We start from the raw sequence: 13,985 nt of genomic DNA, 5'->3' as shown, positions 1-13,985 counted from the left end.
ATACTTTTGTATGTGAATGGTTGGCTGCAATGCAATCGTCAATCCCTCATGTTTCGCTTTAACCCAAACCAAGTGCTTGCATGGGAAAAACATTAGGATCAAATTGAAAAAATATTAGACATACTTTTCCACGTTTCATTACTCAAACCATGATTTAAGGACAACTTGGTGCTTTTAGTAGATCTTAAATAGCATTTGTATGGTTTCACCGTAAATATTATGGTATTCATATAAGTGCATGGCGTCGAAATTTCACCCGCTGTTTTTTACGCGGCAGCATCTCGTTTTAGCAACATTTGTTTGGACCACACCTGGATTTGAACCCAGGATATCCTGGCGACGAATTCCGATCAGATTTTCTTCCTAATATATGGGTCGGGCGCTTGACCACGCGCATTTCGACCAAGTACCAGGTTGCAACCTTCAAGCGGAAAATATCAGCAATACAGCCTGGCCACACGAGTGAGCTATACAACAAGGTCAGAGAGATAAAAACAGCGGGCGCTTGGCAACACCAGTCAAGCACCAGACCCATATACCTACGAGAAAACCTGATGGGTTCGTGGCCAGGATATCCTGGGTTCGAATTCCGGTATGATAAAAAAATCCAATGAAAATTGGTTTATGACAACCATGCATTAGTTTTAGCACCAGTGGGTTTGGAGGGAAGCAGCGTATTCGCGTTTCAATGCAATTTTTTTACAACAGTCAGCAGGATACTATCCGCGTCGTACTTGAGGCGGTGCAGATTATGCTACCAAGGTTTAAGGTATGTTATTTTGACCTATGGGATGGCTGCAGATATACAAGAATAACTAACGCGAAACCGAATGATTTCGTAGAGGTAACACATCACGGACACTGGCGAGACCGAGGAAATTCCTAAACCAAGTTGACAATATTTTAAGACGTAATCTTATCATTCCTTCACTGGGATTGAGGAACAATAAATAGTTTTTCAATGGAAATCACAACATCAAACAGACGATCAGGCAAAACAGGTCGAAAGTGTGTCTGTAATCGGACCCCACCGAACGAAGGTGTCGAGTTTTGGTGCGACCGCTTGGCGCCCGGCGTCCGGCTGGAACCCTCAACACACAACGAATTTATATCGCGTTACGTTAATACTAATGGGCGATTGCTGGCTCCGATTGTGATTTTTGGGTGATTGGGGTCGGACATCCGTAGATCGGATACCCAAGAAAACCACCGCAAACCAGGTCGTTACGAATAATGTAGATAACCTGTAATGTGGTGAAACGAGCCGTTAAATTTTGACAACCTGTTTTTGTAGTCAGGGAGTACACAAATGAAACAACAATGCATGTCATTTCTCTTGCATACGATCTACCGCGTGAAAAAGATTTGTGAGACTTTTTTCGAGTCTTATACTACGTTTCCATGGCCACATTTGTACATAGCCCGAAAACATGGCCCGATCATATACTAGGCCCGAACGAACAGGCGCAAAACGGCTTGCGTTTCCATGTCCGTTCAGACTTGTGCATGTTGTGGAAAGTACGGCCAAATAATGCTGTCTTTCTGGTCATTAGACATAAAAGGGTGCCACAGAACATTGAATTCCCAAGAAAATTATAAAATACTGTAAAACACCACCAACCATGTCTATTTCCACTTTTTGTGAAAATTAAGAAGTTTTAAACAGTTGTACACATTACAGATTCCATCATATAACTGTGCCCAGCATTAGACAGTAACATATTTTCTAGGGTGCAAAGTATCTGGAGTTAAATAGTCTAAATAAAAAAGCCAAAGCTAGAATGCTGTTCATCATAATGCTGGTAGACATATTTTCTATATCTTTGATTTTTTTAATCCACACAAAACTTTGTGATTTTATTTATTGAATTGAAACAAAACATGGTACACAAATTCATTCATAGGTGAGCATTCACCAGGCCCATTTGCTTTCAATGGTTAGGTCCATACACACATAATACTGTGCACCATGATCAAGCTCATGTGAAGTTTTAATGACTGACCATTTTCATATGTCTGCATGTGCTTTAAATGTTTACTGGATTAACAACCTAATGCATTGTTTACAACACATTTGTATGTGATAACAAGTCATCAAAATGTATGTGATAACAAGGGAAGCATATGGTGATCCTTGTAGAATGGGAAGTTCCTTCAAATACAACTTGATTTCTGAACTTTCAAGCCAGTAGCTACCTGACAATTAATATCCATAAATTTACAAAAAAGAATTAAATTGCAAATAATTAGTCATAAATGGTGAAAATTTCATCAGCAACCAGCTGTACAGTGAGTCTACCACAATCCGGTTCATAGCATTTTTGCAAGGTGGCTAATCACATTTTTGTCTCCCTGCATGGATAATATTTTCAATAAATTGTTACTACTCAAGTTAACAACACTAACGCCATTCGTAGAACTATTTCTTATCACCACACGACTGCACAGTTACAACTTCAAAAAAAACGAAATCCGTCGGGCCGAGTATACTCCGCCTCAACTCGGTCAGGCAACCCCTTCTAGACCGCCCGACCGATCGCCAGTTCAGGCGCAGTAAAGCGCCTCGTTTTACTACGTCACTTCCGTTTTTCGGCCTTCGGGCCGAGTACTGCGCCTGAAAAGTGGCCATGGAAACGTAGTAATAGACTTCTGAAAACCGATTTGCAAAAAGGCTTAGATGAGCTTTGTTGGATTTAAAACAACATACAATTGAGGACCACACGTGGAAAATTGCCACCCTTGTTTTATAGCCTTTTTGTCACCTGGTGAAATTCAACCAAACGTGAGTTACGTGGTATGTACGATTTAATGGTTAAAACTTACTAGTATTTTTGCAAGACTATTTGGTTGCATAGGGTAAATAATTGTGACTACATAAAAGTCGATGACAACCAGTTTGGAGGACCGCGTCACAGCAAAACACTATACGCCACCGGCGTGTTTAACAAATCCACTACTCGACGCCTGGAACTAATTAAGGGAGAAAATTAAAATCGTCAACAGTACCCGGCGGCAACTTGACAGGGATTCGATGGCCGAAAGCGAGGGGACGGCTGCAGACCCGGGTTAGTTGTCCACCTGCGCGCCACGCCACTCTCCCAACAGTTGGGCAATGGCGAAGTGCGTTCCCAGCTGCCCTGGAGTACTCCCTGCTTCGCCGAGAGAAGGAAGGAAGCGTTCTGCGCGCTTTGGCGCTCGCTGCCTGGCAGTATTCAGACAGCTGTCATCTGCAGCGCTGTTGCACCTGATCCCAAACGCCTGTGTAACGATTTTCCAGAGCTCTCCGCAAGCGCGAGTGCCCTCCAGCAAAGGGGTAAAGGCCCCCTTCCGTGCCCCTCCAACGCCTGGCAAACGCGCCGGCCCTGTAATCGAATTTCGGCCGACGAAAACATTTAATTACAACCCGAGCGCCCGCATCAAGGGTTTGCGTTGATTGTCCGTGTCAGTAGATTGTTGGCAAAGTGTGAATAAGCTCGTCGAGTGGCGCTGGCGTGGAATACGCTTGATTTCTGCGCAGACAAGCGGGGAGCAACAAATAGTAATGTACCATGGTGCACTGCAGTGTATAGCTGAAGGGCATTGTAGAAAGTGTCAAATTGGATGAATCAAATCATTGTTTGGAGTAGGTAGTGCACAAAATATATTTTCCTTATGTGTGCGTTAGTGGATAAACAACTATGTCGATTCCTTAGGTAACGCAGGTTGCCAACGTCTCAACCTATTTTGCAGTTTAAAGCGCTGTGATTGACTTTCAAGAAGGCACAGGTGCACTAAGGGGCCAATTCACAGCATATTGGCGACCGGTCCGGTATGTGATCAAACCCCAAATAAGAGCTTTAATCGGCCAATCGACGCTGCAAATGACTGCAAACCGAATCCCAATTTGGCAACGAATGTGCCTTAATTAAAGCAAGTGGTTTATTTGAGGCAAGGGCGAAGCGTGAGGACATTTATGGGAAGTTCGCGAACCTTGAGCAAACATCAATCTCCCGCGTTCGGTCGACGTTGACGAATCGTTCTTGCGCGCTTGGCCATCTTCGAGTTTAGGTGAAGTTGTATTCACAACGCTATGAGCTTTTGGACACACCACAGGGAAGAATTATTGCAATGTGTTGTCGTCTATTAGAACAACAAATTGCAAGTCTTTTACGGGTAACAATTACTTTTGCGCCGTTACTTCTTTGTTGACGAAAAATACATAAAACACATAAATCAGGTCTCATATCGTTACCGGGCATCTTCTCACAAAGATGGTTTAATCTTTCTATCGGTCGGTCGCGGTTTGTACGCCCAGGCGTGAACAAGGAGAGACAACGCACCGGCTCTATGCAAGGTGCGAGGGCCCGGGCGTAAACAGTCCCTGACCTAGCGGATTGTTGCCTGCCGAAACGCCGTGCGTGTCCAGACTGCCAGGCGCCAGCGCACCTGTGTGCGCGAAAGTGGCGAGCAAAAAAGTTTACCCGAAATCGGGCTCTGCGTTCCTGCCGTCGCCGCACCCGCTGATGGCTGAGATGCATGGAAAGCTGAGATCTTCACAGCGGACAGAGACGTTGTACCGGGTCCTGCTCGAGACTTACGAGAGCCTTATTCGGAATTCTTTACGATTTTGGAATTAGATGCGTAGATTTGGTATGTGAGAGTCGATTCGGTAAATGGGCAAAGGTATAGATGTGTTGGTATACGCTACTGCGAGGTTTTCAGTCAAAAGGTGTCAGTATTTATTGATGTATAACATCGTTGTTGACAGCGACAAGTAGAAAACGTATTTTTTGGTGAACAAAGCGGCGATCAAGTTTGTTCCGCAGCAAAAGTATTGGAATAATTTCAGATCAGATCTGGAAAAACGAATTGCACCATTACTTTGAAATTACTTAAGAGGAACTATTCCGTTTTCGAAGGAAAGGGTATCTCTGCGTGATAGACTCGGTTTCGTCGCTTCCGACGGGGCAGAAACAAACAGAGGACAGTCGCACGCGAATGTGACACAATCAACGACCTGCGCAAACACGATACAAACCCACAATTGGGCAGAGACGCTTTGTCCGCGCAAGAGGGCCCCGGCGCCAGGGTCGGACCAGGCCTTTGTGGCCCACGCGGGCACGGCGCCGGGCGCCGACTCTGTGGGCCGCTGTGTCGTTAATCCACAGACGCGGTTAGGGCAATACACACGATTCAACGGCTTAGTCAGACAGTTGTATCGCGTTTTGGAGCCGCTTGAAAATCTGCCCGAAACCCGACGCCTCGATTTGTAAAAAACTTTTCTCTGTCTTATTTTTAGCACTTCCGACAGGGAGGCATTCCTTTATAGGTCTGTCAAGGCAGTGACGCACGTGCCAACAGTTGTTAAACAGCTTAGAGGCCGCTTGGTTGTCGAGGGTCTTGAACAACAAACGTTCTGCGCCCGTGATTTTGGAACAGTATTGCTTTTCCAGCACGCTTTCTGAATACCATAAAGTTGTTTCGAATTGAAGTTGCGGCATTCTAAGTTGGATTTTAACGTTTCGATTTTATTTTTCTTGCGCAGCGACATGGACGAACGTAGTAGAATAACGAACGAGTTTAAGCCGACGGTAAGGGGCAAGTTTTTCTTTTGCAAAGCTCCATCCGCGTTTACAAACGAATCCCTGATGGCGATGACGGACCTTTTATCCAACCAGAGAGACCTTTCAAGTGATCCAATCGTCACCCGCATCCTCAGCGAGCATGAGAGGGACACTTTGCCGCGCTCCAATGAGGAGGAAAGCGATTCTGTCCAACTGCAGGAACTCCTCGAGCAGTTAAGACGCGTTGTCCCCGGTCATCTCCTTTCAGATCCTCTTCGGAATGACTGCGGATCGACGGAGACGCGCGATAACGAGCGCGAAGCTGTGGACTTAATCGACAACGCGATCGCGTATATTCGAACTCTAAAATCGATTCTCGGAATGCCAGAAAACTCCTTTGGTGTACAGAACGCCGATTTGATCCCTACGCGATTTGTCCACAGAAGTGTTGCAGCTACGGCGCCTGTCGAATCTTCTCTGTTAAATCCCGGGCCTCATTGCCGAGCGGATACGTGACAGGCAATTTTCCCAGTTTTCAGGTATCGCGTATTTATTTTCTGTCGCGTTGAAGGACAAGGGGCCGAAAATTTTGTTCTGAAAATTTTGAAACGCTATGCACGGTATGTTACGTCATCAGTGGTAATTGGCTCGCACGTTGTAGAAGTGTGTTTCAATAGTGCTTCTGCTTCTGTTGAAGCGCTGTTATTGTTGGTATTAATTTTGATACCATTTTACTGATTACTGACAAACCATTCCAGCGACAATCACTTTACGCAAACTACATATTGTTCCGAATTTCAACTTGAGCCCTTTTTTATCGACGATCTGCTTAATTTCTTCTTTCCAAACTGACTTGTTGCAAGGTGGATCACATTTTCCGAAAAAAAGCTATTATCCCTTTTCAATCCAGTGATCCCAACAATATTGCCACGCTCCATTGCAAATTTGTGTTTTTTGTATTTGCGCTGCATTTCCGGTTACACTGTTTATTCGCCCATGTTCCCTGAACGCCCAATATAACTGTTTCCTTTACGAGATGTGGTCGACTGAAACATGAGTGGACGAAACGTCTTTGCGTGCCTAGGATATCCAATCCAATTAAATGTGTTAGTTTACCTAGTGAACTAACACGCCGCAAACGAACAACAAGTATCAAAATTAAAACGACGTGAAGTTCAAATCATGAGTTTTTTGCACAAAAAAGCAATTACGCAGATAAACAACATACGAAAGAAACAAAATGGAATTGGCATCGATAAAACCATGAAAGTTATCGAGTCTTGCGAGCCGATTCGAAGCCCAGGAAAAAAACATATTTGTAAATCGAAGAAAAATCGAGTCAACAGGAACGTAGGTCACATTTAAGGTAAAGGTCAAGCCAAACCAATACACCCATTTTCTTCTCTTTTGAAGTTTATGACGACAACAACCTATAACCCGCCTCAAGTCGATCCGCACACAAACCGTGTTTAACCATTTTATGGCCGACAAACTGTCATTGAAAAACATCAACTTGTCGTTAATCAAAATCGGAAGCAAGACCGCGGATCACCAGGCCGTCATCTTTGGCGCCACCATCCGTCCGCATGCCGCAGACTAATTGTCGGCTAATTGCCGTGAAATAGCATTGGTCTCACAAGCCAGCGTATCTCCCACAACAAACTCTGCGCCCTGGTTTCAACGTTAGCGCTGTTAATACGGGCCCACATAATTCCAGCAGTTTTATCGCAGATATTTCTTAGGCGGCGCAACACGGGGTTGTTGAGCGCCAGGTAATGTTTGTCAACGAGCGCTTGAAAGCTCACCGGCAGACAGCGCGGCGCCAGGCTCGAACTTGGGCACAGCGTAATCGCTAGGGATCTAAGGAGATTTGCCCCAAACCTCGTCGCGCATATTTATCTTGCATGTGCGTTTCGGAGTGTGCGGGAGGTGGGGAACCGGCCCAATGGTTATTGTATATTATCGGCCGATGACAGCACTGACGGTAAAACTTAAATGCCCGAAAGCTGAGATTTTCGCGGTCGCAACCGCAGGAGAAACCAATTAGTGCCATCGATCAATGATAAGAGACTGCCGCGCATCTAACGTGTCAAAACTCACAGCCTCGTAATCAATGGGCGCCCCCTGTCTAACGCTTCGTGCTCGCTTCTGTCACCTCTTACAAGGCTTTCACATTTGTGCATTTTGAGTAGGGATCTGCAGGTTTATCGGGACACCAATCGCCTCCAAAGCGCAAAGAGGTCTGTTTTGATTCGCGTGTAAGTCCTTAAAACCCATTTTGTTGTATAAAAGATTCTAAACTACACAGTACCTGTTTCATAATGCACGCGATATTCATAATCAAGAAAATGGGCGGTCCTTGTCTTGCTTAATTCTCCTTTTTACGATTTCCGATTCCGGCGAAAAGATCACTGGTTTGATTTCGCCGAATTGTAACAAATTCATTTGGCGCTGCCAAGCATTCGGCCAACATTTTCACAGGTTAAGCCAGGATGGTTGTCGACAGACCTTGCGACAAGACGAGCGCGATGTCGGCAAATTAACTTTATTACATTTGGCAGGACGCAGCTGTTTGTGACGTCACCATGGTGCGATTTGGACATCCCCAGTTACTGGAGAGACATACTTGCTTGCTGACTAGACCCAGAACAACAAGTCTACTGTCAGGATAATTGCAAGGGAAGCTATTTAAATTAGGTAACGGCCATGCTGACTTGGTTTTAGGGTAAAGGGCAGTTTGCGGGTTCTGCACTTCGAATGTCAAACAACTTCTTTAAAATGGAAGGTAGGTTACTCATTAAATATATTAACATATGCTTAATAAAAGTATTTCCTCACCATTGATGGTACTGCTGAAAGCAGATGCGCTTTTTCATAATAATGTGGTCGCGCTTAATTAGAAACACCTGCGCCATGTATGAGAGAACACTGTTTCTCCACATGCCTAGCTGTCGACAGGAATTTTAATGCTTGTTTTCATGCGATGAAATGCGATTTGTAATTCTTCTAATCCCGCCTCCGTTATCAAATTGTGGTAAAGTAAGTGTTTAACATTAAACCGATGTCGCGGTTTTGTACAGGCTCGGTTATTGTGCGGTTTCTTGTCACGTGTACGGCGTTGGCAGCTTGCGGGAATTGCGCCAAGTTCAAGTCGCTCGAGTCAGCGTTAACGGAGAAGCTGTTGCTAAACTACAACGCCCAGGTATGTAAACCGGCCCTCGCAAAATCGGGATAGAATGTTCTAGTTGCACAGCTCCACAAATATTGGGCCGGGACACAGCGGTGTTTGAATTGTGCCGTTTGGCACCTGAGCCAAGGTCTTATTAAATGTGATGGCGACGCGCTTTTTCGTTTTACGATTCGAGCTATTTCTGGCGCCATTTTGCGTGTCATGGATTAATAAAAGGATTCGCATGTTCGCAAAATGGAGTGTTAAGTTTGGAAGTGATTTCACTGACAATGAAAATGAGAATGAGAAGTGCGAATATCTACATAGAAAATATAGGATTTTTCTTTGCCATTTTTTATAATTTTAATTCCCATTTATTATTTTTCGACCTTGCGTTTATACATAGAGATTTTTCTCCGTACATTTAAATTGTATTATTTTCGACAGATGCGACCTCCAAATCCAAACTACCAAAACCGCACTTTGGTGAAGCTTGGCATGACCCTTTCACAGATTATTAGCGTGGTGGGTATCATATTTTACACTTCCCACATTTTCCGTTAAATCGTACTTCTAGTTTTATCTGTACCTTAATTTGTGATCATACGCTTATGCGCTTTGTTGTTCACTTACATTGCAAGTATGACACAAGGGTACTGCTGCAAGGTTTGTATACAGTACAATACGGTCGTATTTCCCGAAGACCGTACATAGGGAACAGGCATTGGTATTTGCTTGCACCCAACGGCCCACGATTCAAGGAACACTTCATTATTAACTCTTCAATATGCTCTCCGTAGGGAATTGATATTCCCCAATTTACTTCGCCACAACTCACTTCAGGACTGTATATATTGTTTGTCTTCGGTGTTCGGCGGCAAACTTCAGCATGTTGTCACACTAACGACTGGAATTCTTTTGCGTCATGGCTTTAAGCCAAGGACAAAGTTAATAGACTTAACTACACATGTTACCTTGTGTAGTTAACATTTTAATTGTGGTTTGTTCGAAAAACTCGAGTATTTCAAGATCGAATTAAACGTGATTCCATGGCAACAAAAGTAAACAAGTAGCCACCATATACAGATTTGCCATTTTCTTCTAGTTTTAAAGGTCGATATGTCGAAAAATACGAGCTTCCTTGTTTCAAATATTTGTCCTTACTTGTGACAGGGAATCGCATTTTTAGACATTTTAAGCTGTTTAAGCCACAGGCGTCCTTATGTAATTATATGTTTTGGCACAAATAACGTTAAACACAGGCACTTTGGGGAATTTTGACATTGCGACTAAAAAAGGTCATTAAATTGAAATTGCAGGCTTGTAAACGCCATTAAAGGTAAATCGTGGTCCTTTTTTATCGTTCCTAATTTCGGGTTAACATCTATAGCAATTCTGACCACATACATTGTACACAGAAAGAGAAATCGCAAGAGTTGGCAACGTCGGTATACATGACACACGAGTGGTTTGACGAACGGTTCGGGTGGAGTCCCGGAGATTACGACGGAATCACGATTATGCGTCTTCCTCCATCGGCTGTGTGGACTCCAAGAATCATCTTGCAGAACAGGTTCAGACTGGGCCATGATTTCCGGCGTTAGAAAATGTTGTGTCGGAAGTACTACTATATTGTGCTGTCAAACACTAAGGAGCCGCCAAACTGCTTCCGTTTGTTTAAAATGAAAATTCAGCTTCGTCGTGTAGTAAAAGTCCACAACACGTTTGTCCAGTTTGGATTACGTAAAAGCTACTCAATGTTTTCCATTTGCAATTTGGTCGTAAATATAAACTTGATTTACAGCAAAGACGATTCCTTCGATGTTTCTTTAATGACGAACGTTCTTGTTCATCACAACGGAAACATGGAGTGGCTTCCTCCAGCCTTGTACAGGAGCTCTTGCACCATTGAGGTAAAATTCCTGCTCAGAAATCCCAATAATGTATTGTATTCTGAGGGTTGTTTCAAACCTGGGACGTAATGTCACGATAGAAGTTATAATCATGCATGTTTTAACTCTAGGTGGCTTTATTTCCATTCGACTGGCAGAACTGCACCATGACTTTTAAATCGGCGACGTACGATCGTTCACAAATGGAGTTAGGCCTTGCGTATGGCAGCGAGATTTACGTTGACCCTGCAGGTAAAAAAAAAGCTTTTGTTGCCTTTTTCAAAGCTATAGTTCGCCAATCAAGCAATGTGCACATGCTTTTCCTGCTTGACAGTGGTATTCAGATATTTTATGGCAACAGTTTATTGTAATGAAACGACTGAAAACTCTCAGAAGGTGCTTGCTTTTCAAAACGGTATAGTTATAGTTTGTGTTTTTGTAAAACCGACTTATTTAAGACCCAAGTCGAACATGAATCACGTTTTTGCACTTCTTCTTCTTCTCAGCTTTTCAGCCAAACGGTGAATGGGATTTAATACAAAAGCCAGTTCGAGTAAACGTCAAAGCTAAGGACGAGTTATACCAGGACGTCACCTTTTATTTCGTCATAATTCGTCGACCCCAGTTCTACGTGATGAACCTCATACTGCCGTGCATCCTCATGTCGTCTCTCTCCTGCTTCGTCTTTTATCTTCCGTCCATCTCATGTGAGTCCCATAGTGAGGAATTTCCAAGTGAACCTTCAAATTACTGTGTCAGTTACAAAAAAATAATCGTTTGTACTGTATGGTTTTGAAGCTATCGTGCTGGAGAGTGATTCGTAATACGCTTTTACCCGTTTCGTGTGTAAAAAGACCATTTGCTTGCGTAAATACTAAATCGACCATTTACGGTTTCATTCGTTTCGTGTGAAAAAGACCAATGACTTTTGTGGTCTCTTGAAGGTGAAAAGATGACACTTTCCATTTCCATCTTACTCGGCGAGACTGTGTTCCTCTTCCTTATCGCACAGCGGATGCCGGAGACGTCACTGGCCGTCCCACTCATCGCCGGCTATCTTCTCTTTTGCATGACTCTCGTTATTCTCAGCGTCATAACAAGGTATTGAAATTGAAACAACTTAGCACACGCTAAAGGTTTGGAGGGATACGGTTTAGGGTAACTTATATTTGTCAGCTAAGCTTCATAATTCACAAATCAGAAAACATACTATTTTTGTTTGTAAAAATAATTATATAACAGAGTGAAAACAAATATTTCTCATCTGGTAACAGTCAGATCGGTATCTTTGCATTCAAGCCTATAACGTTCCTCTTTCTGGCAGCGTAATTGTGTGCAACGTGCATTACCGTTCCAACGTCACACACGTCATGTCCGATTGGGTGGTGAAGATTTTCATGGACTGGTTGGGTCCTTTTCTAAAAGTGGAGCGACCAGGATCGGATGAGAGCAAGGAAGAGCCTGCCGGCGGTAAGTGACGTAATACACTTAGTCACGTTACTGCCTTGATCAATTTTGTTTAACTTTAGGAATTTTTTAGACTTTTATCACTTTGGCGTGTGAATGCAGAGATTAGACAAATCGCATAAACCGTAAATCAGTCTTCTTTTGTGTATCTAATCTGCCACACCTGTGGCATCACGGTCAATTGCGCTCCCGTTTGGTTGACACTGAACCATGACCAACACAACCGCATCTTTCAACTTCATCATGTCCGCTTTTAAACTGGCGATAAAGTTATACCGAAAACTCGAGGAGTTACTTCACCAAATCCCGCCATAAATCACGTTCTTTCAGTCGTCGGCTCGCGCTTTACGTGTCGAATAGAAGACCCAGCGTGTTTTGTTAGTCTATGCGTGATCTTGAACTTGTGTGTTGCAGTGGTGATGAGAAGACGCGCGAGTTCGGTGATAGTGCGGAAGGCGATGAGGGACAGGAGCAACTGGAAAGCGCCGAGCGAGATTATATTCGACCAGCAGGTTTGTGTGTATAAGTAGATTTAAACCATCTGGTTTTGCGGTAAGGACATTGGGAAAAGTCCACATATAAGTGAATTTTTATTTTCGGGTAACGTTTAATTTCGAATTATGATGAACCATTATAAAGAAGTACTAAATTTTCATACCTATTGACCAATGGTAACATGTGGTGTGCGTTATTGCCCAGACCGAGTATTGGAGCGCTGATTGGCGAGGACTCAAAATAAGCATGAACTTCAAAAGTTAACACGAAATGGTAACCCTGATTATATTGGCAGTCTTCATACTGCCATCGTCCATTAAAAGTCGAATTTAAAATACTTTACTGCATCAGAGTGACCTACAATCCACTCTTGTTTAACTCAAACATTTTAATGTACTGACAGGCGGAGAGATACGGTTTCCGACCCCGACACACGAAGAACGCATACGGCTTTAGTGAGTTAAACTTGTCAAATGGCAACAGCGAAGCGGACAACTTACTGCTTCCGCCCACCGTACAAAATGTCCCGGAACCGTTGAAACCAGCAGTAGACGCAATCAACTACATCGTGCGACACAAGAAAGAGGAGGATCACAAATCGTCGGTACGCCCAAAACTATTTCATGCTTTTGTTTCGCAAATAGAACATGGACGTTTCCAATTAAAGTCAACTGATAGTTTCATAACATTGACCTATTATCAAAAAAAATTGGTGTCGAAAAGTAATCTCTAAAATAGACAGAATCTAGCCCCTGATGTGGCACTGTCTCAAAACCAGCGACAGCAATTAGCGGATAGCAAAAGTTTGAAACCAAGTGTTTCTGATTACCGTCAGTCGGTTAATTTATGAAATACGAAAAATCGATTTCGCCTACAAAGGCACCATCAATTTCTTCTTCAAATAGAATTCAAATAAATTGGTGTCGCCGAGAAAATACAATGCCAATCAGAGGGCTGGATTCTGGGAAAATTAAGGAACCAGTCTTAGAACATAGAAGTGGATTTTTTAATTATTGCATTGTCAAAGACTTTAGATAAACTTGGTATTGATTTGTCAGTGCTTAAGTGGTTTTTTTCCTATTACATCCTAAAGCAAGCTGTATAATTTCTTGTAACAGAAACCACTGTGTTTACCATAATATAAGACCTTACTATGGCATTACAAGAAAGTCTAGTGCTCTCCTTAGCAATCAACTTGCGTGAAAAAATATCCGCAAGGGACCGAGATAGTAAATATCATGACACATTTGCTTTACAGTCTCAGGACGATTGGGCGTACGTAGCTCGCGTGCTCGACTACTTCCTCTTGTGGTTATACTGCGCTGTCTTCGGTCTCGGAACTCTCGCCTTCTTCCTGCAGACGACCTTTGCCGACTATCCGAAAAAGAACTCTTAAAAGTTTGCAACAAATTCGACCAG

General features: G+C 43.3%; 2 protein-coding genes across 2 annotated transcripts; both read left to right on the top strand.

Moving 5' to 3' along the window:
- The first annotated feature begins 5,407 nt into the window (after positions 1-5,407).
- LOC145903521 (uncharacterized) lies at positions 5,408-6,580 on the top strand. Its single transcript, XM_082991606.1, has one exon. It carries the CDS (start codon positions 5,529-5,531, stop codon positions 6,057-6,059), a length of 531 nt encoding a protein of 176 aa, XP_082847732.1. The 5' UTR covers positions 5,408-5,528; the 3' UTR covers positions 6,060-6,580.
- Positions 6,581-8,186: 1,606 nt separating this feature from the next.
- LOC145902127 (neuronal acetylcholine receptor subunit beta-4-like) lies at positions 8,187-13,965 on the top strand. The gene is made up of 12 exons (XM_082989995.1): positions 8,187-8,328; positions 8,624-8,745; positions 9,160-9,237; positions 10,131-10,285; positions 10,517-10,625; positions 10,736-10,856; positions 11,111-11,311; positions 11,549-11,705; positions 11,929-12,074; positions 12,486-12,583; positions 12,970-13,170; positions 13,825-13,965. The coding sequence occupies exons 1-12, from the start codon at positions 8,301-8,303 to the stop codon at positions 13,960-13,962; spliced, it is 1,554 nt and encodes a 517-aa protein (XP_082846121.1). The 5' UTR covers positions 8,187-8,300; the 3' UTR covers positions 13,963-13,965.
- The last annotated feature ends 20 nt before the right edge of the window (positions 13,966-13,985 follow it).

This window comes from Ascidia mentula, chromosome 5, assembly GCF_947561715.1.
Source record: "Ascidia mentula chromosome 5, kaAscMent1.1, whole genome shotgun sequence".
Lineage (NCBI taxonomy): Eukaryota > Metazoa > Chordata > Ascidiacea > Phlebobranchia > Ascidiidae > Ascidia > Ascidia mentula.
The sequence above is the reverse complement of the archived record's forward strand: the minus strand, read 5'-3'. Positions and strand labels throughout refer to the sequence as shown.